Here is a 27,920-nt window from a genome sequence, read left to right as displayed (position 1 = left end):
TTATGCATCTTCATACCAAAAAAAAAAAAAACATGTTTACAAAATGCAATCTAATTTTGAAGGCTTACAAAGTCAATATTACAACGGATTGATGAAAAAATCTGGTCTATAGTTGTGTTAAATAATTACTTTGTTGTGTTCCCATCTATTCCTGTCACTTACCATTATTGTGCCACTTTGTTCATATCATCTTTGCATGCATGAAATGCCAACTATTTGGTTGCGTTTATTACAAAATTGTAAGATGTAGTGAAGAGAATATTTAAGTTTACAAACTGAATCCTGTCAATTCTGTAAATTCAGACAGAATTTAATATCTTACTTCAAACGTCTGTTGTTTTGTCCAAGCCTTGTACACACCATAGTTATGTTAAAACAACATTACATCTTGAATATTTTGCAGCATCCGGATGAAATATTGAATTTCGGAGTTTTGGAGTTTAAAGACAGAGACAACAAACCAAAACAAAAACAAAAACACAGGTCACAGAAACAAAATAGTTCTCATGAACAGCTTGAACTATCTTTTACATTCATGTACATTTCTTTTTAAAAGAAATCATTTACTCGTACCTATAATACAATTATACACTACCTAGACAAATAAAAGGAATTTACAAAACTTTAGGGGATATAAAATAATACTATTAAAAACTATTAGCATCCATAGCGACACGTTGAAGTGCACTGGTTATTTAAACAATGATCAATTGGCACATTATGTTTCTTGGTTATTGTAAGACGCAGAGTTAAAATTAACATTTTGTAAAATTATGCTTTGGTTTTCACACCAGAGCTAGCTAAAGCCATAATTTTGTCTTCAGACCCTGAAAAAGAAAGCAGAACAACATAAACATGAATACTCTTCAAATAATTTCTGCAGTTAAGACATTTGTGTCATTGTGATCATTGTTACCTAGGTTTGCGGTCACTTTTTCAAACTGGCTCAGGGTAGCTGTAGTATTTTCAGTGAGAAACGTCTCATCCTCTGCAGTAAGCTGCCAGACCAGACAGAAACAAAAATCATGTGCTGTTGCTCTGAGCCTCAATCAGGTAATAACATGTTTCAAATGTTACGGCTTCTTGAAGGGAGATTTGGACCTGCTGTGGCAGCTGGTGCGTCAGCTTTGTGTCTTCTAAATGACTAAAATAAGTGAGTACAGCTTTAAGAGTTTACACGGACTCAGCAGCACAAGCCGGTGAATCATCCGTCAGCCCACAGAAAAACTTCACATCTGTGCTGTAAGCGTTCCTCACCTTCTCTCCCAGTTTTCTCAAGGCTGTGAGGATTTCCACCTTCTGCTGCGTGTACACATCCCTCGACAGTTTCCCCACCATTACATCACGGTCCATCTGGACAGTATGTCAGAAAGCAGTTGATTAGATTATATTAGATTAGATTAGACTTTATTGTCCATCAGGGGAAATTTGTTATGGACTCAAAAGTGCCAGTGGCTGCTTCACAAAAATAATTGAAAATAGAAACAATCTACTAGCAACTGGGGTAAACAGGACTGGTGGGCTGACAGAGCATGAGGTGCGCCTGTGCTGATTTAGATTGTGCACATTGAGTGTTAACAAGAAGACATCTCTTCCTGTTAAAAAGGAATAAAACCACATAAAAGTGTTGACAATCATCAGTCATTTTTTGTTAAAGCAGATGAGGCTGCAATGAGTTAAAGCAGAAATAAAATCAATAAAAAAAAGGTGCATGGGTCTAAGGATCTTCCAGATGCTTAAGAGAAAGGTGCATCATCACCACTAACCTGCCTGTAAGCTAACTGGAGTGGATCCAGTTCAAAAATGTACCTCAGGTGCCTCAGTAAAGTATTTTTCAAAGCATTACAAGACTATAGAAGTTCAAGCCACTGGTCTATCATCATTGTTATCTGTAGGATGGGAACATTGGTGGATTTTTTTCCAAAGTGTGACTTCACAGGTTCCTACAAACCAAAGCACCAAGCTGGAGTTCCAGTTGGTTCCAGTTGGACATTTTTCAGACCAAGCAATCCACAAAAAACACTGAGGAACAACTCAGTTTTTGACTTTGTGTATACTGTAGTTTTGGATGAAGCAGAAGCAAAAGAAACATGCAAACCTCGGCTAGTCTGGTTCTCAGCTGTCCCGGCTGCTTCTTTGCAAAAAGTCGAATAACCTCTGGAGTTTTAAATGCCTGACTGATGGCAGCTTGGATTGCCTGTTGAAGACAACGAAATCTGAGAAATACTATTTCCATCAAATTACTGGAAGTTATCTCTTAAAGACAAGAAGCTCGTCCCCACCAACTGCATCCCACTGAGTTCATCCACAAGTGTCATGTCTCCTGTCATGATCTTCTTCAGGGAGTCATTGAATTCACTCAGCTGTTCCAAGGTTTCCTTCTTTGTCTCCTCGTACTCTTCCTCATCCAACTCTTCTCTGGAATAATTAAAGAAAGGGTGAGAAATGTAGAGATATGATAAATTAATAAGAGCCCTGTATGTGTAGGTGCATCGTTCAGAGCGGTGTCTGCCAGCAGGGAAACACCAAATCAGTCTCCACTCCACCTGCATTCCTCCAGATCCTGAAGCTGCTGCATCAGTCTGTCCAGCTGCTCCTCCATATTCTGCCTCAGTTTTCCTGTTTCTGATTTCCCACGAGAAGCCATCGTCTTTGGTTAAATGGAGTTTCCAACCTGTGGAGATCGCAAACAGAGACGGAAAAACAAATGTCATGGGACTTCGGTGAGCTAGCATGCTATCTGTTGGCTGTATTCATGAGCGACGACTGACATGACAACATAAGTCTTCACCATCTGGCCAGACACTAACTACAGACACACTGACAACCCGAGAGTGAAGCCCTTTGCCCAAAGTTCAGCCCCTGCTGTCTAAAGAAGGTGAGCTGTTTCGTTAGCTGTGTAGCTAGCTAGCATGCTAAAAGAAAACACCTCACCGGACGCTTTTTGTCAACAGCTGTGGACTAGCCTTATGAAAATGTAGACGTTAGCATCAGCTTGGTGATTGCACAATAAAGGAAACTGGAGCCCGGATCGCCGCAGACAACTTCTTAAGAGGTGCCTCGTACTGGATTGTTTGGAGGCGTTTGTGATCGTGAACGCAGCTCGGCAATGTGGGTGCGGCCGTCGGCTTCCTGCCGCTCTCCAGCCAATCAGGGACGACGGAGGTCCTCTCCGTCCGTGATACAGGAAGCAGGCGACACATCACACAGCAGCTGAGCCGCCAGTCTCACGGTAGTTCCCAAAGTTTCTCTGTCGTTTAAAAGTCCTCTCTTTGCTGTTTCCCCCGCTTGTCCGTAGCCCGTCGTCCAGGCGGTGACCGTGAAGGCCGCGTTGCCTCGTGACGGACGGAAATGACGATGGATGCGGTTTAGCTGGGACACAGATCATTCAGTTTATCATGTCTGTTTAATTCACCGACACAGCGTCACCTCTGACCCCCCCAAAGCCGGGGAAACGTCCCACGTGACCTCTCGATGACGGTGAAGTCACCACGTCTATTTTTTGTCTTTACTGTTGTTGTTGTGTGTCCACAGCTCCACTATGAGACATGGATCCCCTCGGTGTCACCCCGGTGGTCCTGCTGGCCTGCGGATCGTTCAACCCCATCACCAACATGCACCTCAGGATGTTTGAACTGGCCAGGGATCATCTGGAGGACTCAGGTCTGCTGGGATGAAGTTGACAGTTGTTCACAGCAATACGCTGTGTAACACGTTACACAAAAACACACTCTCCCAATCACCTCTCATTGTACTTAGCCATACAGATAGCCTGTATATTATTTGGATGGGTTTGAAAACATTTTAATGAAGTAGATTTTTTTTTATCTCAGCTGCTCATATCAATGCTGTAAGCATCTTGAAAGAAATCCAGTTCACCTCCATTGTGTTGGACAGGGAAGAGAGAAACACATGTATTTCCAAATCAACCAAAAATGATCAACCTGGATAGACGACACACGTGTGAGACATTTTTAGTAGTAGTAATGGTTAAAACAGTCCTAAAGGCAGCAGCTTTGGAACAAGATGATATCTTGGATGAGGGGAAACGTCTATAAGCATCTATAGCTAAGTCCAGTTGACAGATTCAGCTTTCTCTGAGAACTACAGAGACTTTGGAACAAGAGGCAGTGCAGGTCACTGGTTGTTAGGTCCCTGGATCAAATTGCTCACGTAGACAAGCCTTGCTCTTTGCAGCTTTGTAGCCTGCTGCCTTCAGTGTGTGATGTCAGGATGTTATGAGCTGTTAAACCATAATCTTACTTTAGCAAAAGCACAGACTGGCCCCTGTCACAGTGATACATTATATGCACAGAGTGTACAGAGCACTTAAAGTTGTTAGGTAGTTTAAATGGTACAGATGGATCAGATTTTACTAACCTAAATCTGCAGGTTCTGCTAGATTTGTGGAAAATCAGTTAAATTGTACATCTGAGTGAGCCAACTCATTACGATAATTCCCCTGAAATTGTTAAATGTGTTTAGTCATGCGTATACTGTGTGTTAAAATTTGCCATGAAATGTTTAACTGCATCTATTGTTATTGCTTATAATCACCTGTTAAATCACACGCCTTCCCTCGTGTCTAAGGTCGGTACAGGGTGGTGAAAGGCATCATCTCTCCAGTGGGGGATGGCTATAAGAAGAAAGGTTTGATTGAGGCCTGTCACCGCCTGCAGATGGCCAGATTGGCCACAGAGAACTCAGATTGGATCACAGTAGATTCCTGGGAGAGCCTGCAGTCTGAGTGGGTCGAGACAGCTAAAGTTATTCGGTAAGTGGCTTATTCTTATGTCTTATTTGTGGTTTTGACTGAGTTGGCTGCAGACTTTGCCTTTTTCCCCCGCTTTTTTTTTTTTTTTTTTTTTTTTTTTGCCTTGAATTGTTATTTATCCATACCTGCTAATGAATCTGAGGCTCTTTCTCTCAAACCCAGTTGAAACCTGTTTCCTTTTTCACAGAAAACACCTTCACCGTTCTTTTCAAGCCGGCCTACCATATAAAGCCAGAAAAAATCAATCAATGATTTACAAGGAAACCTTCAAGCTGTATAACATTTCACGGGATTTTTAAGTTTAAGTGACTAATAATGCAAGGGGAACACCCTGACAGGTCACCTGTTGATCACAGTATGGACATATGGAGAAAACTCTTATTTCACACTAATGCAGGCAACCCTGCAGACAATTTGTGGTTACATATTAACCTAAGACACACATCTTTGTATTGTGTGAGGATGCTTAAGGGGCCTGGAGGAAACCCATGTTGACTCAGGGAGAACATGTAAATGGCAGACGCAGATCCCACCTGCCTAGATTTCAAGCCAGCACCTTCTTCCTGTGAGGAAGATGTCCTTATTACCGGGCCAACCTAGTTTGCATGAATACAGAAAACTGCACCTTTCTACTTTCTGCTGTTAGTGGAGTTTGATGTCACAGGTTCTGACCTCCTGCCATATCTAAACGTATCATAAAGATGACTGAAGTTCTAAATTCACCTTAAGTGAAACAAGTTGGAAGTTGTAAACAAAGGCGATCTTAAGACAACATTGGCCTTTTGTTTTTTGATGGGGTGCATCGTTTGATGTTAACATATTATTGTCTGTTGTTTTCACATAGGCATCACTATGAGGAATTGCTGGCAGCACAGGCAGACAGCAATGACGTCGACACAGTTAAGCACACAAAAAAGAGACGCATGGATGAGAATTATTTTGAAAGTTCATCTCATCAGAAAAGGAGAGGTAGGCAATGTGCAGTGGTGCGTAACTTACATATTGTTCTTCCTGATTGCTTTTGTGCTTGTCAGTTTCTCATCCTGGTTCCACTGTATTCAGGGTAACTTGAGACATTGATTGAAAGGTGTGGCTACTCAGGGTGTGTTACTACTACTCAGATGTCAGTGTCGGACTCCAGAGGCAACGTGATGAAACACAACATGCATCTCTGACACCAGCAGGACCAGATGTCCCAGTTTACTTCTTTGTTGCACATTCATCACTGTTTACAGCATTTAGCTGCATTTACAGGAATTGTGCATACAGGAATTTACACATTCACACAGGGCACCTGTGTGAATGTGGAAAGGAAAGGGAAAAAAGCAAATATAGGGCCCTATGAAATCTGCAAATACGGCATCACAGACGGTTCCCGGAAAATTAAAAAGTTGACAGTGGATTTGATATTTCCTCCAAAGTTGTGGAACATATGTTTTAATTAATTCAAACTGATTTTATCCGTCTCTAGAAATGACGTTTAATAACTTGCAGACAAGGCACACTATGAAAACTTAATAGGGTTTTAGAGTCTGCATAGCACTGACCGGTTGTTAATGTGTAAACAAACTGATCCCACTGAAGCACAGTCTGCTGACTGACGACACTGATTTTTATTATATGTAATGTCTTTTTCTTTTTGAAAGCAATATTTAATGAAACAGTTGTTTTTACTTAGTGTTAATAAGTATACATTTTTTTACCCTTTCGTTTTTGAAATGTTATATTCTCTTCTCCTAATTTACATTTTTTTTAATCTTTATATGCTTGATGATCCTGCTGTTTGTTTTTATTGTTATCTACTCTCCCTTCTTGCTTTTCCCTTTACTAAAGAAGATACTAAAGATACATGAGTAAGTTGTGATGATAAGCTGTTTTCTGCACACTCAGATGGCCCACAGCTGATGTTGCTGTGCGGGGCTGATGTCTTGGAGTCCTTTGGGGTCCCCAATCTGTGGAGACAAGAGGATATCACAGAGATAGTGGGCCGCTATGGTTTGGCTTGCATCACCCGCAGTGGCTGTGACCCCCACAAGTTCATCCACCAATCAGATGTGCTGTGGAGGCATCGCAAAAACATCCACATCATCCATGAGTGGGTGGCCAATGAAATCTCAGCCACTCACGTGCGCCGGGCACTTCGCCGAGGTCGGAGCGTCAGATATCTGCTGCCAGACGCCGTGCTTCAGTACATTCAAGAGTGTGACCTCTACAGTGATGTAAGCGAGCAGAAGAATGCAGATGTGGTCCTAGCACCTCTTCAGAGATACACAGGTGGCTCCTCAAGCTGAAGGACTCTGCACCTGCAACACCAACAGGAGTTGTTTAAACTACAACTGCTGTCTGTTTACTGTGAATTTTAAACACCAGACAAGTTTATTCATGTTTCCACTAGTGCCTACTCTACACTATTTTCTCTTTTAATGTGTGTGTTTGTGTTTACGAGTTGCGCTGTTAGTGATTTTCCTGAATTAGGTGACTTAGTTCCAGTTGCTGTTATCAAGTAGCCTGTGTGTAACAAAAGTCATGAACAACAGAATTTAGCAGCAGAGTAAGCAGATTGGAGTACACCTTTAATGTCAGATTATTTTGGAGTGGTTAATTGACTATGGATGCACTATTTTGCAGTCTACATTTAATATGTTGTTAATATAAGAAATACCAGCAGCAACAAATACCTTTTTTTTCTCATTTTACTTGCTGTGCCACAGTTTTACTCTCTCACATGCTTCATTATTCTCTTTTAAACTCATCACATGTTTTGCCAGGGGAGGACATTTCAACACAATAACTCAGGCAGAAGTTTAAAACAGATATACCCTGTACACTCTTTCTTTAGTGCTGCAGATTTGAATATATAGATGCAGTTTTGTTTACTGGAAATGGAATAAACATCCTCATTGTTTTCCTCCTTACAAGCTTTTCATTCCTGTCACAACACTATTTGCACACAGAGAAGAAATGACTAACATACTGAATTAAGGAAGTGCCAAACTGATACCATCACTATTTGATTAAAATGTTGCTTGTTGGTGCATTAACATAGCTTTCAGGTAATCATCACAGACAGAAGATAACAGCCAAAGTTATAAATTGTAAACAATTTAAGGCCCCTTATCACAGCAGTGTTTTGAAAGCATATCTGATTACATCACATTAGTGCCACAGTTGGTACCAAATTACTTTATTTGTATTGATGACAGTAATGGTACTAGATTACATCAAATATCTGTATATATTATTCAGATTTTAAAAAGTCCAGTCCAAATACAAAGGTTAATGTTGTGGCTGATTCTCTGAATCACAGAAGTCATGTTTATTCCTTTCAACAGTCATTTAATGTCTGTGTCAGGTGCTCATGACAGGATTTATGCACTTGTACATTCTTGGCTGCAAAACAATCAGACCTTGACTGTCTTTCTGGATTAGAGGAAGTCACATGGAGGAAAAACTAGAGTCATGTACAAGCTCTGTGTTTTCATTTGTTTGAAACATGACTTGCATCAAACCCTTCCACAATACATGCCAAAAATTATTAATGTCAATATTATTTTTACATTGTAGGCAAAGTTATGCCACCAAGTTGACCCTTTTTTGCTTGGGAGCTAGAGGATAATTTCACTGTTTCACTGTTATATAAAATATGAACAATGATGAGCCCCTGCATAAAATATATTTGGGAAATAATTTCATTTTAAATGTAGTAGACTTTATATGATTCTGTCTGTTTCTGTCTGTTGTATGTGTAATTTTGCTTTCTTTAAGTGTAATGCAGACAGCCCTTGAGTTATTTATTTAGACTGTTGGTAAATTTATTACATTTATTGTAATGTGATGGGACAACAGAAGGGAATGCTCAACAGGAAAGAATCACCAACTTAAACAAAAAATTCTTTCCTCCAAAGACTAATGGCAACATATTTATCCTCACTCTTGTGGGTGTGTGCAATCGTTCTATAACATGTGCATGTTTGAGATTTTTGTACAGTATATGGTGAGGCCAGTCCAACATGTCTGACTTCTATGCCCTGGAATTTATGCAAGCCCCACCTTCATTGGTTCTCCTCAGGAGCAGCAGCAAATGAGATTAAGAGCACACCTACTTTTATACCACCTTGTTTCAATACTCAGTGAATAGTCATGAATGTAGCAATTTAAGCACCGAATATAATTCACACACACACTTCTCAGAAGAAGGGAGAAAAGACATCATCAAAATGCCTGCAGGCATCTGTGGAACATGGGACATCATCAGTAATGTCAACTTTGAGGGCTACATGATTGCACTGGGTAAGTGTGCGAAAAGCACATTATGATTGCTGAGGTTTCACTGGTGGAAGACTTGAGATGTTTGCATTTATATGTCTCTCAATCTAATTGAACTATACAATGCATACAAATGTAACATAGTTCAGCATTAAACAGCAGCAGTGAAATGCATTGCAGCTGCAGGGAAAACCCGCTTTCCCCCTTTGCTTTCATATCATTGCTTTGGGACCAAGTGAGAGAGGGAATGTGTTTGGCACCTGTGGGTGAATCTGTCTGTACCCAGTGCATTCAGGTAAAACATTTCTCTGCTATTCCAGGTATCAGCCCTTACTTGCGAAAAATTGCTCTGAAGCTGAAACTGAAGAAGGTGATTGAGCAGCACGGTGACTTGTACGTTGTAAAAACAGTCAGCGCCTTCAGAAACTACACCATCTCCTTCAGAGTGGGCCAGGAGTTCGAGGAGTTTACCCAGGGACTGGACAACAGACATGTCAAGGTAGGATGAGTGCTTTTCAAGTGATGCCAAATATAACAACAGCAAGCGTTTTGTGGCCCATTTACCTTTTTTTGGGCCTGCTAAAACTCTTTGTCCCTCTGGCCTTTGCACAGTCCCTGGTAACATGGGAAGGGAATAAACTGATATGTGAACAGATTGGAGAGAAGAGGAACCGAGGTTGGGCTCACTGGGTTGAAGACGACAAGCTGCATCTGGTAAGAATATAAACTGGCAATTTAATCATATTTGTTCAACATTTATAATTATTTATTTCAGTATACGTTATTTTTCTCATATATATATTTCTGTGACCCTTTACCCTCAGGAGTTGTACTGCGAAGGAGAAATCTGCAAGCAGGTCTTTAAGAAGAATGTGGCCGAGTGAAGGAAAATGAAAGTTGTACTTCAGGAGAAATTACTTTGCGATAAACAGCATTGTGTGTTGGCTCCATAATTTTAAACCCTGAACAACAAAACCACAAGTGTGCAGCTTGTGGTATTTTCCCTTTTATGGGACTTATGTGCTGTGTTCAGGAGAAAATATCTGTCCTTTTAGGGTATGGATTTACACCAGTAGATGGCAACACTGCATTACTTTTGCAAGATAGTGACCAACACTGATCTGTCTGCTGGACTCAGTATCAAGGATGCTTATGCCTACTATGAACTGGCTGAAAAAGCTTATGCTTTTTTTTTTTTTTTTTCATGTTTGTAAAGTCTGTTTTAGTTTGATAGCACAAACTTGAGCAACTCTTTCTTTTCACTGGCTTGTGCTATCCACTTGAGGTTTGGTAGAGCTTTATACATAGAACTTAAGCCTGTCATTTGTGTAGATTCATCTGCATCCAATGTAAAACCAACAGTGGGCTACACTAGCTATTGTTTCCTGATTGTCTTCTATTGGTTTGTATCATTCTAAGATTTGGCCTGCGATCATTCTGTGGGTGAAAATCAGGCCAGGAATGTAACAGATTTCTTCTTAAATAAAATCATATAATGTCCGGAACAGTAATCTTCCGTGTATTGAGATTTATACCTTATTTATCAGAAACCTCCCAGAAGCATTCAGTCCAACATAGCTTCTTCTTCTGACCTTGTACCCATCTGACTGTTGATCCACAGTGAGTTTAATAAATAACTACAGCTCATGTTATTCTCGAAAAGCAGAAAAGCTGTTGAACTCATAGCAGTTGGCTGGTTGGCAAACCATTAGACCAACACATGAAAAGTGTGCATATAAAAACAAGTGACATGTTACATCTATGTGCAACAACAGAGACTTACACCTCCTCTGGTGGGCTTATAAGTCACGTGACGTTGTATAGAACCAAAATGGCCGCTGTTGTATTTTGACGTATAATAGCCAGCTACTTTTCTTTTTGTTTCATTCTTGGTAGAAAACCAGCAAACGAGAGACTTTTCGGGGGAACTATATCTTGTCACCCTCCACATCCCGGTGTCCTGCTTTTTATCCCGAAGACAATCAACACTGACATATATCTTTCAACGAGTTAGACTATGCATATTTAGTTCTGATAGAGGCTAGCTAGCTGGCTCTGGCTGGCGCACAGTAAAGCATCTGAAAGTGAAATAGCTGGCTAACTTAGCTGCGATGGAGGAATTGAGTGCAGATGAGGTAAGGAGACAATGAAAATGTGGAAACGGTAGCTTTGTTTAATTCTCGGAAAGATGCACCGTCAGGTTTACCTCGTACTTAAAGTCAAACGGAGTTGCTACTCTCCTAGTTGCCTTTAGAGCTAGCTCGAAGGCTAGCACAGTCTAAATTAAAGACATTCATCCGCGACTGAAGCACGACATTTTTCTCGGCATCGACAATGTCGAGTCAGCCAGAATAACCCACAGGGTTTGTTTTTCGAGGCGATGCAGGACAGTGACTGAGCTTGAGGCTGAATATGGATGTGTGTGTCACCGTTACTAGCACGCTAATGTAGTTTAGCCGGGGAGATCAAGGCTAACAAGCTAACGAGATACTAGACGCTCAATTCAAGCTTGACCCTCTCGAATAACATCGTTTTCATTTAAAACAATGTAGTTACTACAACTATATAGAGTTGTTTTCCAGTCTGTAATATTTAGACAGAATATGTTACATTTCGCTTTTGGGGTTTATTTGGGGTTTATTTTCTTGCGGTCAGCTAGCTGGACGTTGCTACCGTTGTTTTGCTAACAGTAAAAAATTAGCCTGTGAGACGACTCAGCATAAAAAAACACACCGGTCCACCATTGTGCAATGATCTGTGGACCGACTATGCGGTCACTGAGCTGGTCCCCTTAAACCACACACAGACTGTTTTCTGGGATTTACTCAGTTTACAACCTTGTGCGCTCATTTAGCTCCTTGATCAACTCGCATTTGATTTGCAGTAGTTGTTGGGCTCGTCAGCTGAGTAGTGACGATCAGTGCCCACATCTGATTTTTCTCTTTTTGTATGTTGTCTTGTATTTGGCCAACAGCTCATGTAAATTTAAGATCATGCTACCCCATAAGCAAGAAATAATTGGAATGAGATTAATGATCGAATAATGACCTTGCATTTCTTATTTCTGAGCCCAACTTTGCCAACTATTGGGCCTCGACCTAAAAAAAAAAAAGAACAACCAAGCATTAAATTATCAACATGTAAAGTTTTGATATAACATAAGCACATAATATCTTAGTCTGTGCTTCGTGAGTATGAGTGAGCATGTTTTGCTACCTACACACAAGATTCGCAGAAGGCGGTTGGCTCGACTGGCAGGGGGACAGACGTCACAGCCCAGCACCCCTCTCAGCACACCCCTGACATCCCCCCAGAGGGAGACTCCACCAGGACCCCTCCATGGACCCTCAGGCGCCCCACCCCAGCCCCTGCCACCAGCTGCCTCCCAATCATTGGGGCTCAATGTCCATAGTGGTACCCCAGCCACATCCCCTATGGGCACCTCTGGTAAGAAGTGAATAAGGTCTGCAGACATATGGAAGTATCAGTCCAGTTTCTTAAAATGATTGTCATTAGGCTTTTTAACACCACTTCATACCCATCCCACTAGCTGTGTGCAGTAATTATGATGCTTCTAGTTTTATGTCCTGGTCTCTTTCCTTTTTTTTAATACATATCCATTTTTTGTGTCTGTTGTGTGAATATGTGTGAGCTGCTGGATACCTCAATTTGATACATGGGGAAAATGAAGTATCAGCTATTTTAGAGGAGAAAATGCTTAATTTAGGTTTGATGTTCATGGAAGATCAATACCTAGTTTTTGATGTTAACCTCTTGTGACATCTGTGGTCTCCCATAGACTAACCCTCTCATCCTTCTGAAATTATTTTATAATAATTGTTTGCCATGCTTGAAAGATATACAAAAATCCTCAGTCTAAGCACAACACTGATGGAGACCTTTATATTTGATGTTTGAACAGAAAGAACTGGTTGTACATCCTGGATAACATCAATAAAGACAGGCGCAGGTTGTTGTAAATAGATTGTGCAAATGTAGGCTCTGCTGTTGTAGATAGTGAGAATTGATGTTTTCTCCTGTGCATTGTTCTAGAAAATGCACTGGCCATGTTTGGATGCAGTGACATTCTCCTGGCATTGTTTGTTTTGTGTAGATGTGCTGTTAAAAGAACAGTTTTAGTGCTGCTGCAAAGTCTTCATAAAATGTGTGATTTTAATTCATTCTGATTACATAAACCTCTGTATCAATGTGTTTTTAATCAACAGAATAGGCGTGCACAGTGTTTAATTGACTGAAGAGTTGTTAATAACACGATTGTTGTGCATCCAGGAGAGAGTTGCTAATTCCAGCTCATCATCCATGGGACAATCCTGGGTGTTAATCAGCTTTGTCTTCAAGTGTTTTCAGTAATCGGTGCTTGTAATGGTATGGCACACCATGTTGGTCTTAAAAACACCAATCTGAACCTTAAGTGATCTAGTGTGACTTAGCAATGGCCTCATACATAAAAATAAACAAATTTCAATACAGAGGCATCACTGTATGAAGAATGCAAAATAGGAACCAGGAAAAGTATAGCAGTCTAAAATACACAGTATAACCAAAAACACAAACAAATACACAAACATATGAGCCTTATTGATTTTGAGAGAACTAAAATAGGACCCTCTTTATCAACCTTTTTGTGTTTTTGTGTCACCTTGACTTAAAAAAAAAAAACAGAAAGCAAAGAAGCTACATAGAAGCTTAGAAATCAAATACAGTTTGAATCAAACTCACATGCTGTACTTTGCTTTTCCAGGGGTGGCATATGGTAGTCAGAGCAGTGAGGGCGTCAGCTCTCTGTCTAGCTCTCCCTCCAACAGCCTTGAGACTCAGTCCCAGAGTTTGTCCCGATCACAGAGCATGGACATTGACACTGCCTCCTGTGAAAAGAGGTAATAAGTTTCCCAATGGCACGTTTTAGGACCAAATTGCAAGTCTTTGAGGCTAATGAAATAAAATTTGAAAACAATGCTGTAGAAAAATATGTATATTCTGTCATAAAGAACGGTGCTCCTGTTTAATTCCAGCATGTCCCAGGTGGATGTGGACTCAGGGATAGAGAACATGGAGGTGGAGGACAGTGATCGCAGGGAGAAGAGGAACTTGACCGAAAAGGTAATCCAAATGCTCCAACATTATTCGTGGACTCTTATCTTTAATCAAGTGACCCTCTTTATGGGACTTTTTAGGCAAGTAAATATAGAAAGTGTTTGTGTTTTTAGAGAAATGTAATTGGGGGATTTCCATAAATGCTTTTTGTATCACTGTAGATCATGATTATCATGAATGTAATGCAAAGCCTTCTGTCATTTACACTCTGAATGGCTCTGCACTGTGATCACATCTTAAGTGCTCTCTCTTTTTTTTTTTCGGCATTTTAGGAAACCTCTGCAAACTCAGATGTCTCTGAAGAACAGGCTTTGCAGCTTATCTGTAAGATCCTTCGCGTATCGTGGAAGGAGCAGGACAGAGATGTCATCTTTCTCCCTTCACTGGCTGCAGAGTTTCACCAGAACCCTAAAGATGGTATGTGACAGAATAACCATAAAGGAATGACTGTGCCCACTGTAGGGAAACAACTACATATATTGCTGCATTTACTAACTTGACTGTCTGTTTGTTTGTTTGTTTTTTTGTTTTGTTTTGTTTTTTTCCCCCCTCCCTCCCCTGAAGCATACTCTGACTTCAAAGACCTGATTGGCCAGATCCTGATGGAAGTTTTAATGATGTCCACCCAGTCACGTGTCCACAACCCTTTTGCTAGCTTGACCGCAACCTCTCAGCCAATTGCAGCAGCCAAATCTCCTGACCACCGTTTAACACTGGTGCAGCCCTCCAGTCTAGGTGGCAGTCCCATGGGCCCCAGTGCAGGGTCCTTTGGAGCCAGCTCTCTGTCCAGGCAAGTACACTGACACAATATGATGAGCTTTGAACACTCCCAGAGACATGTAAGGGCTCATGAGTGGTTGTCAACTCTACCCATCCTCAAAAGTTTGTTAAAGTTGGAAACTGCCATTTTTTTTCCCCTAGTCTTTCTAATTTAGCCTTGATTTCCCTTTTTTAAGACATTGATGCCTGTTTTTTCTCGCCAGTGATTGTCTTATCAATGTTGTCCACAGTCTGTATGGATGTGGTAGTCCTCATTCAGTGGCTTTGGATACAGCCAAGAGGATTTCTCCATCTCTCCCAGCAACTACTACATCCTCAGTACCTTCTACACCCTCTACCCCACATTTTGTTGTTCCTTCCAGCCCACCTGTTACTACAACTCCTAGACAGTCACTCAACTCTCCATCTTCCCCCATGCCCATCTCCCAACGTTATCGGCCTTACTCTGTCACCTCTCCCTGGAGTGTTCCTACCCCAACTAGCTCTGGTCAGAGAGGATTTAGTTTCCCTGGACCCTCTCCTAACCCTACAGGGCCCTCTGTTCCTCCCAACACTCCAGTTCCTATGCCACCACCCAGCCCCCAGTCCCTCTTCTTGAGCTCATCTAGGGCTCGCAGCCTACCCTTCTCCACATCCCCTCTCATGGTACCCCCTTCTCCCAGATCAAACACCCAGACTGCCTTTGGCTCCAGGATCCCACCATCTAGGTATCTTATCTGCCATTTGCAGTGTGTGGTGAGCATGGAAGTAAACATACTAAAACCTTAACTTTTTGTGAACCAGCAGAGATTGTCTCCACTAAATCCTCGCACAGATCTGTTTTGATTGTATTTTAGCTTGTATTAAGCTTCATGTAGTTCTTTTCTGGTCATGTAAAATTATTTATCTCTGAAAACTGAGAAATTATTAGTTTAAATAATGTTTTATACACCTTGAAATTTAACAAATTTGTGGAGTGTTTGGTTATTTGACAAACATTCTTGTTTCTGTGTTTTGTAGTATATAGACTGCCTGTTGCTAACATCTAACCCATTTGCAATTAATTCATCTGAGATATATAGTTTGGAAAACTTTAAGTCACCTGCACTACTATAAAATTGTCGAGCAAATAATACAGGCTTACTCAAGACAAGGTGTATGAGAGGTAGTGACACATAAAGTTAAGATGGTTTATTAAAGCTGCAAATAAAATGGTATTCATGAATATTTAAAAACAGCACATGAAGTAGTTTTCATGCATGCGACTCCCCCACCATCCTGTCCGTGCTCCCTTCCTTCTCTTTTCCTGTCTCATGTTACAGTTACATATTTGTCTTCATGTTTTTTCACTTACCTTCTGTCTTTTTATGCTTGCACAACATGTGCTTTCCTTCCATCCTTTCCCTCTCTCCCTTTGCCTTTTCCTCATCATGTTAGCCCCTTCTCCTTCCTCTTCTTTGGCCTATCTGACATGTCACAGGACAGCAGTGATGAAGATTCTGAGGAGGAGGATTTTGCACGGGTTCAGTTTGGGTCCAGGTACACCGCTGCACAGCGTGTGTTTAATGTGTGTACGCTTGCTCAATGACTGACCCACTGCATGTTCCAGTGGGCCTAAGAGGCTTTTGACTAACAAAGCATTAAACACACCAGGGATGAGCAGAGAAGGATAAACTGATGGAGGTCTAGACTTGACTTGTTTTGGTCATCAAAATCTTAGAAAGAAGAGCCAGAAACTGTAACTTTTGGTGTATCGTGATGGTAAGTAATAAATATGTTCTCAGTCAGTAAATGGTTACTAAAGTCATAAATGTGCTGTACAACTGTAGGCTAGAAAAATTATATGAGAAGTCTATTCCTATCCTTGTCTGCCTATTAATTTTATATTTTAGGAAAAGTTGATGGAATTTCATTGGAATGAAAATCATAAAGATCTTCAACCTTGAAAGAGCATGGAAATATTCTTATTTAGAGCAGTACAAGACTTATTGATGGGGCTTGTAGAGCATAATTATGTTAATAAATTGTACACATGGGCTATGATTAACAGAACAGATTGCTCTGCTCTGGTTGTTTCTCCTGCTGCTTTGTAAAGTGTTAAGATGAATTGTCTTCATAACAGAAAGGACAAAAAAAATGCTTCTCAGGCCAAATGAGTTTTAGTTTAACTTGTATCTCATCTTTCTTCAGGAAACACTGGCATGAATAAAGCTACGTTATTATTTGTCAGTAAAACCTGTTGTGATTAAATTTTTAGTTTAAGGGGCACTTGAAACCCCGGGCAACGTGACATGCCTGCGTTTTCTGTTTCTAATGGACAAATAACAAGGTTCGTTTTATTACCTCCTAAGGTTTATTGTGCTTTGAAACAGCACACAGGTTTTGTGGTTATAGCTGATGACTAACAGCTACTTCAACTGATGCCACTACATAAATTGAATCATAACATCGGCTTCAAAGACTTCATTTGATATTATATAAACTCCTTTTTTCCCTTTCTCAAGAACCCAGTGCTGAGATTCTGAACCACTGCCACTAACGCTTTACAGTTTGTTTCTTTCAGGATCCTTGAGAATGGGTTTGTGCTTGTTAACCATACAGACATGAAAGTTTAACACCAATGGTGCATCTCTCTGTGCGCTCTGTCTTATATTTGCTTTTAATCTAACAGCAACCTTCTTTTTTTTTTCCCTCTTTACCCTGTTGTTTATAGTCTTGGTGCATGTGGAGGTGGGATGTCCTGCGATTCAGCCAGCGACCGCTTCACCATTGAAGCATGCAAAGAGACAGAGATGCTGAACTACCTCATTGAGCGTTTTGACAGTGTTGGCATGGAGGAGAGGAAAGCTCCCAAGGTAGCATGCTTTTTGAAGATGAAGAAATGTCTCAACCAATCTGTAATCTTGTGATTATGATAACTTAATTTCATGTTTATATACATTGAGTGAAGGTTTTATATGTCCAAGAACAATGATTCAACAGAGAAGGTTTACGTAGAATTGTCAGCATTTATTCATAAATTTTTTTTTTAACACCTCACTTTTTTTCTTTGCTTTTTCTGTTTCTCCATCAGATGTGCAGCCAATCCAATATCAGCCAGCTTCTCAGCAACATTCGCTCTCAGTGTATCTCTCACGTAGCCCTGGTCCTCCAAGGCACCTTGACACAGCCTCGGTGAGCAAGCCTACTGCACACTGTGACAATCTCTGGGATATTTTTTTGACTGTCGTTATATTTTTGTACTTTCTGTTCCTTTCCTTTCTGAGTCTCCATAGCAACTGTTCTTTCACCTTGCTTTCAAACACATTTATATATTTATTTTGACTGTGGTGCCTTTTCTGTTTTCTGTATGTAGAAGCCCTCTGCAGCAGTCGCTGCTGGTACCATATATGTTGTGCCGGAACCTTCCATACGGCTTTATTCAGGAGCTGGCACGCATTACCCACCAGGAGGAAGAAGTGTTCAGACAGGTGGGATGCACAGCCATATATTTTTGATGTTACTGATTCAGAGGTGATTTAGTGAGCTAAAACCTATTGTGGCATCAATGGGTCCTAAGGATACTCAAAAGTACTCTGTACCAAGGGAGTCACACATTTATATATTTGTTACTATTAAAAAGCACAACCTTTCTCCAGCACCAGCAGATCAGTGTGGCTATTTTAATTAATGCAAGCAATATAGCATGATACCAGGTGTTCGTTGGTCACTCCAAAGCACTATTAGTCAATTGTGTAGTTAATGGAATCGTTTGCAGGAAATTAATTTCTAAAAGATGATTTAGCACTCAACATGTTTACGAACTGCTCTTATACCTTTATTTTTCAGATCTTCATTCCAATCCTCCATGGTCTGGCTCTCGCAGTTAAAGAATGTTCTTTTGACAGTGACAACTTTAAATTCCCCCTCATGGTAAAGAGATAGTGTGATGTATATTGTGGTGTCAGGCAGGAGATGAGACTGTATTCACAAATAATTGCATTATTTGTGTTTTGTTTTTACAGGCAGTAGCGGAACTTTGTGAAATCAAATTTGGAAAGACTCACCCGGTGTGCAATTTGGTGAGCATTCACTTGATGGCGAAATCTAAATTGAAGTGGTTCAGTGTACATCATTATGTCCTCAACATTCAAATGAATGAGGAAGTTTACCTGCGGGTTTATCTGTGTGTTTTCTGATTGTCTTTGTCATTTAGTGTTTTTTCTTCCCTTGTTCAAGCATTTCACTTTGTCACTTCTGTAAATTGAGTCTGACATCTTTCTGCTCCTGCACCAATAACAAAGTTACAGCATATTTACATTAAGCACAACTAACTTCACTAAGTAAGTTAAACTAAATGAGCAGGAAGGGATAAATTGTTCAGGTCATCATGACTCCTCTGTGCAGGTAACATCGTTGCCTCTATGGTGTCCCAAACCGCTGAGCCCTGGTTGTGGCAGAGAAATCCAGAGACTCTCCTATATGGGAGCCTTCTTCAGCCTATCTGTGTTTGCTGAGGATGATGTAAGTTGTCTGTCCTATTAAACAAGGAACTACTAATTGACTACAATCTGGAGATATCAAATGTTTAATTATTTTAATTGCCTGCCAAGTGCTCAGAAATGGAGAGCAACTTGCGGTAAACATAGAACAAAAACAAAATTTGTTTGTGTCATCACATTCTCCTTCAGACCAAAGTGGGAGACAAATATTTCTCAGGCCCAGCCATCACCATGGAGAACACACGGGTTGTCAGCCAGTCATTGCAGCACTACCTGGAATCAGCAAGGGTAAGTCTCGGCTGTTTTTATTTGATAACTACTGTGTTCTTTCTACTAGTGTAGAATAATCTTTTCAATCTGTGGGTCAAATTTTTCAGGGTGACCTTTTCAAAGTTCTGCACAACATTCTACTAAATGGAGAGACACGCGAGTTAGCTCTTAATTACATGGCAGCTTTAGTCAACTACAATGTGAAGAAAGCCCAGATGCAGGTGAGTTCTACAGTTCTTTAGTTCTATCAAATTTGCACCCTTGCACGGATTAATTTTTATACATTATATTCCCATAATTTATAATCTACAATGATGAAATGTGAGGGCTACGAGAATAAAGACATTTACGTAGTTCTTGATGCACCAAAGAATTGCAAGATTTTAGTTCATTTTCAATGAGTTGGAAATTACTATTTGAAATGTGACTACACAGAAAATAAGCAAAATTATCTGTCAGTCATCTTTTCGTTGACATGTTCTCATTCAGGTTGATTTATATTCAGCTTTTAAACATTAATTTCTCTGCTCCCCTTCTCAGACTGATGACAAACTGGTGTCTACTGACGGCTTCATGCTCAACTTTTTATGGGTGCTGCAGCAGCTGAGCATGAAGATCAAGCTGGAGACAGTGGACCCTTATTACATTTTCCATCCACGCTGTCGTCTTGTCGTCAGCCTAGAGGAAACGCGTCTAAAGGCCACAATGGAGGAGCTGAAATGCTGGCTGACTGAACTGCGTAAGATGGCATAATTGTAACGCATGTATCTTACTGTTTTGTTCTTGAAGTTTGGAGTGAATATTTGGTAATAATGCATTGGCATTGTATGTTTATCTTTTCTCAGTGGCTCATCAACACACTTGATTTCATTCATTTCATTCGCCTTTATTTAAATCTCGAGGAATCATTGAGGGCAAGCCCTCATTGACAATGATGTCAAGAGCACAAACAAACAACAATTTAATAATCACAAAGAATGAGCAAATAGCAGGATGAATACCTTTCAAAACAATTCCATTCAAATGTATAGTAGTTGGTAATCATAGTTTTAAACTGGCCACTGGTAACCATTGTGTTGAGTTTGAGTGTACATTGTAAGATACTGCAGAAAAACTAAAAGCACTTTCACCAAATTCAGCATTAGTCCGGGGACCATCGGTAATGTAGTAATTGGTTGAACGTGTAGAATAATTACTATGTGACCAGTTCAATAAAGTGCTAAGGTATGGTGGCATGTTGCCTTTCAAAACTTTATAAATGAACAGTAGCCAGTGTATATCTCTTCTCGCAGATAAAAGTGCCCATCCCACCTTTTCATAAAAGACACAATGATGGGTGGAGTAACTGGTGATGAACTGAGTCCAATGACATGAGAATGGAGGCAGAAGCATGTCTATAGAAAACATCACCATAATCCAGAACTGATAAAAAATACAGCCTCAATGATCTGTTTCTTACAAAGCAATTTCAGATTAATCTTTCTTGCATTCATTTTTCTATATTCATTTTGCCTCTCTAGTATTTGGAGCAGCCACACAAGCTGTCATTCATTCTGCTGGAAATAATGTATATTTTAATGTGATTCTATACATTTTCCATTTGTTCCTGCAAACAGATGAAGACCCCACCAAGTTCTCAGAACCCAAGTTTCCCACCGAGTGTTTCTTCTTGACACTGCACACCCACCACTTGTCAATCCTGCCTGGCTGTAGGCGCTACATTCGCAGATTGCGAGCCATCCGTGAACTGAACAGGTACACGTGCGCAAACACATACACAGGTCTTCAGGGCATGTTTAGTTCTTTTGGGTTAATATTGCTGTTTTCACTGTGTTAGGACTGTAGAGGAGCTGAAGAACAGTGAAAGTCAATGGAAAGATTCTCCCCTGGCGAGTCGACACAGAGAGATGCTCAAGCGATGCAAAACCCAGCTCAAGGTTAGTTAAACATCCCTGTAGGTTAACCTGCTGTCTACCATTCATTTGATGACCAAACCTTGTAAACCTATTGAAGGGTAGAGAGGAGCAAATAGTCTTCTCTCAGTTTACTGTATATGAACATGCAGAAGAGTTGTATCCAGAGTAAATGCTGGAGCTTGCAGAATTCTATAGCCGAGCATATTTAGAGATTTGATACTTATCATGTGTGACTTTGTCCTGTCAGAAACTGGTGCGAGCCAAAGCTTGTGCTGACGTGGGCCTTCTGGATGAGAACCTGCTCCGCCGATGTCTGCAGTTCTACAGCACAGTCATTCAGCTCATCCTCCGCATAGTGGACCCAGCCTACCCCAAGTAAGTTTCTCTGCCACTGACAGACCACATTTGTCATTGTTGTGTAAGAGGAACAGATATGACAACACCCAAAATCAGCTTTCTTTTTTCCAGACTTTGCTGACTGGCATTCTGTCTTTAAATTTAGAGTTAACTTTAAGTCACTTTGTAACTATCATGTTGATTTCATCATCCTCATTGCAGCATTACCCTGCCATTGAATCCTGAAATTCCCAAAAGCTTTGCTGCTCTTCCGGAGTTCTACATTGAAGATGTGGCTGAGTTTCTGCTTTTTGTTGTGCAGTAAGTTTATAGTTTAGTCTTGCATGCTTCTTACCGTTGTTAACTTGTTCCAACAATGAGTTAGAACAAAATATATGAAATGAGTACAACAGCTTGCAGTAATTGTTAGCTGGTTTTTCTACTTTTACTACCTGTTTAATCCTTTCCTCCTCATCATCTTCCTCCGTTCCTTCAGGTATTCTCCCCAGGTTTTATATGAGCCATGTGTCCAGGACATTGTCACCTTCTTGGTGGTGTTCATTTGCAGCCAGAACTACATCAGGAACCCTTACCTTATTGCCAAGTTGGTGGAAGTGCTGTTTGTCACAAACCCTGCTGTACAACCTCGTACTCAGCGATTTTCTGAAATGATGGAGAACCATCCATTGTCTGTTAAACAGCTGGTCCCTGCGCTCATGAAGTTCTATACTGGTGAGTGTACACTGTTGTGATTGTAGTTTAGATCTAATCTACAAGAAAGCCCTAATGTAACTGACCCTTTTTCTTTCTTTTCCTTTTTTCCCCATTTACTGTCCCATCTGCTCAGATGTTGAGCATACCGGCGCCACCAGCGAGTTCTATGATAAGTTCACTATACGGTACCATATCAGCACTATCTTCAAGAGTCTCTGGCAAAATATTGCCCACCATGGCACCTTCATGGAAGAGTTTAAGTGAGTATCCTTTTGATGAAGCAAAAATGGCACAGTTTAGTTTTGATGTGTTACTCAGGCCTGAATGTTTCTTTTATGTTCCTTTTTGTTCTTACTTCTTTCTAGCTCTGGCAAGCAATTTGTGCGCTACATCAACATGCTGATTAACGACACCACCTTCTTGTTAGACGAGAGCCTTGAGTCGCTGAAGCGTATCCACGAAGTTCAAGAAGAGATGAAAAATAAAGAACAGTGGGAGCAGCTCCCCAGGGTTAGTGTTCAGCCTTTAAAGGTCTTATATTTATTTAACAGGTATTTCTTTTCTTTTTTTTTCTTTTTTTTTTTTTTTTCAGACCAAATTGTTATGATTTTTTTTTGTTTTGCAACAAAAGAAGCAAAAGCAATTTAAATCAGAATGCTAATGTTACACTATGTATAAAAAAATAAAAAATCACAATTATTTTGGCAGATTTTGCAACAACAGTCACAATTTATACATAAAAAAATTGTGTGCAGTTTTTCTTGAAGTGTTTACCAAAAAAGCTTGTCCTCTTACATATGGAGTGTATAGTATATAGACTGGAGCTACGGCTTAAGTAGAGTATGCACTGGGGCAAAGCTACCTCATTTGTGTAATGGAAACAATGAGTTGTCTGGAAATCAGGATAGAGAACAGAGCGTGTTAGATCCACCCCTCACTCCTCAACTCCACTGTCTCATCCAAATATGGTTTCTTCTTTCCAAAAACAAAGAGCGCAAAAGCCATATTACACACTCAAAGCATCAAAACTGCAGTTCATAAACCAATGGGTGAGGTCAGTGGCGTGCCACTTGGATGTAAATCTGGTGGATGTTTAAAGAAGTGGTATTGTCAAAGTGTTTTCCTGCCAAATTTCAGGAGCAGCAGCAGAGCCGCCAGTCCCAGCTGACTCAGGATGAGCGGGTGTCCCGCTCCTATCTGGCCCTGGCCACAGAGACGGTTGAAATGTTCCACATCCTCACCAAGCAGGTCCAGAAGCCTTTCCTCCGGCCTGTGAGTGTTATTGCCTCCGCTAGACATTTTGCAAAATGGCACAGTTGCACTATATGATTTCTAGCCTCTATCATGAGAAATCTGTCGTCAACAGTTGCTGTATATATTATACTGTCTGGAATGGACATTTTGACACACACAAGCGAAACAAACACTATTTGTTCACACAGGAGCTGGGGCCTCGTTTAGCTGCCATGTTGAACTTTAACCTCCAGCAGCTCTGTGGGCCTAAGTGTAGGGACCTGAAGGTGGAGAACCCTGAGAAGTACGGATTTGAGCCAAAGAAGCTCTTGGACCAGCTGACCGATATCTACCTGCAACTAGACTGTGCCCGCTTTGCTAAAGCAATTGCTGACGACCAGGTTAGTTCTAGTGAAGATATGATGTACACTTACAATACACTCCAGCATTTTGAGTACTTGAGATTGTTATGATGAAAACTGGTCATGAGATAATGCTGCAGGCAATCAGGGTCTCCACAGTTACAGATGTATTGCCTTTTAAGATGTCAGTATGAAAGCACTATTGTACTCTGTAAAGTATTTTGGTGTGTTTTACTTTTTCCTATAAATAATAGTAGCTGGAGGTTCTGAGGCACCAAACACTGTTGACTGGTTTGTTTAAATGTGTTACTTGAACAGTTTGATATTTTCACATGATGTGTTTATATGGTACTATTTCTATTTGTAGGTGCAAAAGTTTTTCAGTCTTCTGAGGGGAAATGAGCTTCAATTATCTGTGTTAATATTCCAGCGCTTAAGTAACACTCTAGCCATAACTCATAAATAAGTGAGCTGAACTTTTTTTTTTATCTTAAAGGTGACAGCAAAACTACTGAATTATCACATAATCTTAAAAATGTATTGTTTTTTGTGACTCCTTAATGGTTTTATTTCCCTGTTTTTTGTTTCTATACAGCGGTCGTACAGTCGCGAGCTCTTTGAAGAAGTTATCTCAAAGATGAGGAAGGCTGGAATTAAGTCCTCCATTGCTATTGAGAAATTCAAGCTGCTGTCGGAGAAGGTGGAAGAAATAGTCGCTAAGAACTCCCAGTCTGAAATGGATTATAGTGATGCACCTGATGAGTTCAAAGGTGTGCATGTTGCATGTTTTGTCTGCCATGTTGATTTTTCTTATTTTTTTTTTTTGATAATTCAATTCTGTTGTGATTATTATTGGAAGATCCAAAAGGCTGACTAGTGTATACATTTCCATCTCTTTTACTGAACTGTCCCCAATACTACAGACTTCCAAACCTGTTTATAACCTGTTGAAAAATTCCTTTTGGTCGTCTGAATTGTGGAGAGATGTGTAAAGATTGTCCTATTGACGGTCACTTTTAGTTTTCATGAGTTGATTTAAAGAACAGAAAGTCCTTGTCTGCCATATTGCTCTGCTTCCAGCTCTTTCCAGCCTTTTCCTTCCTCATCTACCAAGTCGATTAATTATTTTTTTTATTTTAGATGCAATCACTTGCCTAGAAATCTCATGTGAACTCAGGTCAGTCAGTGCAGATGGACGTGATCTTTAAGAGTCCCTGTTAAATTACAGACATTTGCAGGGGATTTTGTGGCTCATAAGGGTCATATAGACAGCTTAGAGAGCGGCTATCATATAACGACAGACTTAATATAATCTAGTAAGAGAACGTGGCCCACATACCTCCTTTGATTTCCACAAGTGCCAGCCAACCCACCACAGTTGACTAAAGTGTGCCATACAAGATGCTTAGGTATCAACTTTCCATGTGGTTAAACTCTCCCATACCAGGTTTTATTTTTGTAACCTACAAGTCCCACAATAACAAGCTGGTGACATTTCAATACGGGGCACACTTTATACATATGAAGTAATTATAGGATATTTTCTTAACTGCCGTTTTAATAGGTGCAGTAACATCACTGCACTGTCAGATGAACCATAATTTCCTCAGTAGTTTGGGTTATACATGTCAGAGATATGTATAAACCCAACAAGTGTGTGTTAGATGAAGAAATGCCTTGATTTCACTTGTGGAAATTATATTTTTAATTTAGCCTGTTATACTCATGGTTTTTTATGTTGTATTTATGAACTCTTATTTCGGAAACAATAGCATCAGTGCATAGATTTATCCAAGAATACTTCTCTTCAGATCCATGCATAACATTTGAATACTAACTTTTCCCCAAACACAAGGAAGAGCCAGGGGAGCAGGGTATAAGAAGGAAGGAACTGATGAGGAAAAGTGGATCCGATGATGATGATGATGATGATGATAATGATAATAATAATAATAATAATAATAATAATAATAATAATAGCATCACCTGTGAATAAAGATGGCTGTTCTGGATAGTTTGTTAAAGGGGTTTGATTCCTGTTTGATGTGCTTGTATCTTAATGTGCTGTATTATAACAGACCCTCTGATGGACACACTCATGACTGACCCTGTGATGCTGCCTTCGGGGAAGATCATGGACCGATCGATCATCCTACGCCACCTGCTCAACTCCCCCACCGATCCCTTCAACCGGCAGCCACTCACAGAGAGCATGCTGGAGTCAGGTAATTACACAGTACTCCTTCCCCCAATAATTACATGTAATACAATTCTGCTCATTGTAGGCAGAAGCAAGTGCCAAATAATTGTTGTTTTTTAACAACCAACAAAAATATTGTGAATGTCATTGTCTCAGCTGGTCATCACACTTTGTTATTTGTACAGTCCCTGAGCTGAAGGAGAGGATCCATGCCTGGATGAGAGAGAAGCAGGGTGGACGGCCCATGTAAGGACCACATGTCACCAACATGTGGTCCACTAACCATCATTAAGGGATTTGTTCAAGTCGCCTGATTTCAGTGTGACTTCTACCAATTACAACAAAAAAAAAAAAACATTTTAAGTGGGGGGGGGAAAAGGAGAACTGATTTGATTTGGGTTTTTTTGTTTTGTTTTGTTTTGTTTTTTTATTCACATTTACCCCTTTTTGTCTCAAACCATTATCATGGTTCTAAAAAGAAAACATAATAAAGTCAAGACTTTTAAGTTTTTTCTCATGAGTTTGTGTATATATATACAAAATATATACATATATTTAACAAGAGTTGATGCATTATAATGCTGCAAGAATAAGTTATCAACAGGTTTACCAGCAAGATGCAAACACTCACTTCTCTGATCATCTTCCTTTATTGTTCTCATTTTGTTTTGTAATACTGTGTACGTTGGCTTCATTGAGGACATATCTTTATTTCAGATAGGTGGGAGGGCAATACTTTTTGAAAGGTCTGGGTAGGTTTTGTTAAAATTTCAGGCCCTCATTACAAAGACTGTGACAATGATGAACTTGAGTCCACATAATATAATACATGCACTATTTGTGCTTGTAGACAAAGCTCGGAAACTGGGAATAACCAATAAGGATGTAGCTTAATGTAAATTAATCCAGAAGTTAGCTTCCTTTCGAGTACAGTAGGAAGGTAAGCAGTGGTTTACCAAAATACATAATGTTCAGTTGTTCCTTTTAGTCACATTCTCCCTGCTCACTTTGAAAAACTGAATCTTCTTTTTCTGTGTGCATGGCCTCAAAGTCCAGAGCCTTCGAAATGCCTCATGGAAAAATAACCCTCTTTTAGACGAAGTGAAAGGACCATGAGAGAATGTAGCATGACCACCAGAAACACCATCGTAGGAGCACACCATTAAAAGTTTGTTCGTCAGAGCCACTTACACCTCAAGGTGGTTTCTTTCAAATGGCACTGTACCTAACTTGACCTTGCTGACCTTAACTGTACAGGAAATTATTTCCTTTAACCACATACCTGTTTTGGAAGCTAGGATTTTGAACTGAAATAAATGATGATGCACATTATTTCACAACTCGTCGCTGTTCTTTCCTCAGATTTATACCTCAGTGGTTTTCTTTGGCCCTTTAAGTTCACTTGTTGCACAAATCTAAATGTGCAGTTCTACAAAATTTAAAACTTAAATCACATAGATTTGATGTTCGGAATGTATAAATGATGCAGCTTTT

The 27,920-nt window shown here is 40.1% G+C and overlaps 3 protein-coding genes across 6 annotated transcripts; 2 read left to right on the top strand and 1 right to left on the bottom strand.

Annotated features, from left to right (window-relative positions):
• Positions 1 to 294: 294 nt before the first annotated feature.
• Positions 295 to 3,109, bottom strand: lzic (leucine zipper and CTNNBIP1 domain containing). The gene is made up of 7 exons (XM_029506492.1): positions 2,935 to 3,109; positions 2,547 to 2,674; positions 2,283 to 2,418; positions 2,099 to 2,197; positions 1,258 to 1,353; positions 917 to 998; positions 295 to 827 (listed from the first exon to the last, which is right to left on the bottom strand). Exons 2-7 carry the CDS (start codon positions 2,645 to 2,647, stop codon positions 772 to 774), a joined length of 570 nt encoding a protein of 189 aa, XP_029362352.1. The 5' UTR covers positions 2,648 to 2,674; positions 2,935 to 3,109; the 3' UTR covers positions 295 to 771.
• On the top strand, positions 3,074 to 10,488 carry nmnat1 (nicotinamide nucleotide adenylyltransferase 1). Its single transcript, XM_029505419.1, has 8 exons — positions 3,074 to 3,663; positions 4,591 to 4,774; positions 5,619 to 5,743; positions 6,665 to 7,060; positions 8,906 to 9,064; positions 9,361 to 9,539; positions 9,653 to 9,754; positions 9,865 to 10,488. The coding sequence occupies exons 1-8, from the start codon at positions 3,549 to 3,551 to the stop codon at positions 9,922 to 9,924; spliced, it is 1,320 nt and encodes a 439-aa protein (XP_029361279.1). The 5' UTR covers positions 3,074 to 3,548; the 3' UTR covers positions 9,925 to 10,488.
• Positions 10,489 to 10,879: 391 nt separating this feature from the next.
• ube4b (ubiquitination factor E4B, UFD2 homolog (S. cerevisiae)) lies at positions 10,880 to 27,758 on the top strand. Of its 4 annotated transcripts, XM_029506740.1 has the most exons (30): positions 10,880 to 11,175; positions 12,268 to 12,487; positions 13,803 to 13,938; positions 14,074 to 14,161; positions 14,428 to 14,572; positions 14,720 to 14,945; positions 15,166 to 15,544; positions 15,611 to 15,642; positions 16,352 to 16,453; positions 17,628 to 17,769; positions 17,988 to 18,088; positions 18,270 to 18,384; positions 18,743 to 18,826; positions 18,919 to 18,975; positions 19,301 to 19,417; positions 19,585 to 19,683; positions 19,773 to 19,886; positions 20,206 to 20,404; positions 21,282 to 21,420; positions 21,503 to 21,602; positions 21,829 to 21,956; positions 22,140 to 22,238; positions 22,414 to 22,649; positions 22,765 to 22,891; positions 22,997 to 23,141; positions 23,769 to 23,903; positions 24,074 to 24,265; positions 24,822 to 24,996; positions 26,305 to 26,451; positions 26,612 to 27,758. In XM_029506740.1, the coding sequence occupies exons 1-30, from the start codon at positions 11,152 to 11,154 to the stop codon at positions 26,674 to 26,676; spliced, it is 4,068 nt and encodes a 1,355-aa protein (XP_029362600.1). In that variant the 5' UTR covers positions 10,880 to 11,151; the 3' UTR covers positions 26,677 to 27,758. The 4 variants fall into 4 exon arrangements, with proteins under 4 accessions (XP_029362600.1, XP_029362599.1, XP_029362601.1 ...); XM_029506739.1 differs by having other exon boundaries at positions 15,166 to 15,642; XM_029506741.1 differs by lacking the exons at positions 15,611 to 15,642; positions 16,352 to 16,453 and having other exon boundaries at positions 15,166 to 15,558; positions 17,625 to 17,769.
• The last annotated feature ends 162 nt before the right edge of the window (positions 27,759 to 27,920 follow it).

Source organism: Echeneis naucrates, chromosome 7 (assembly GCF_900963305.1).
Source record: "Echeneis naucrates chromosome 7, fEcheNa1.1, whole genome shotgun sequence".
Classification (NCBI taxonomy): Eukaryota; Metazoa; Chordata; class Actinopteri; order Carangiformes; family Echeneidae; genus Echeneis; species Echeneis naucrates.
This window is presented reverse-complemented; position numbering and strand designations above follow the sequence as displayed.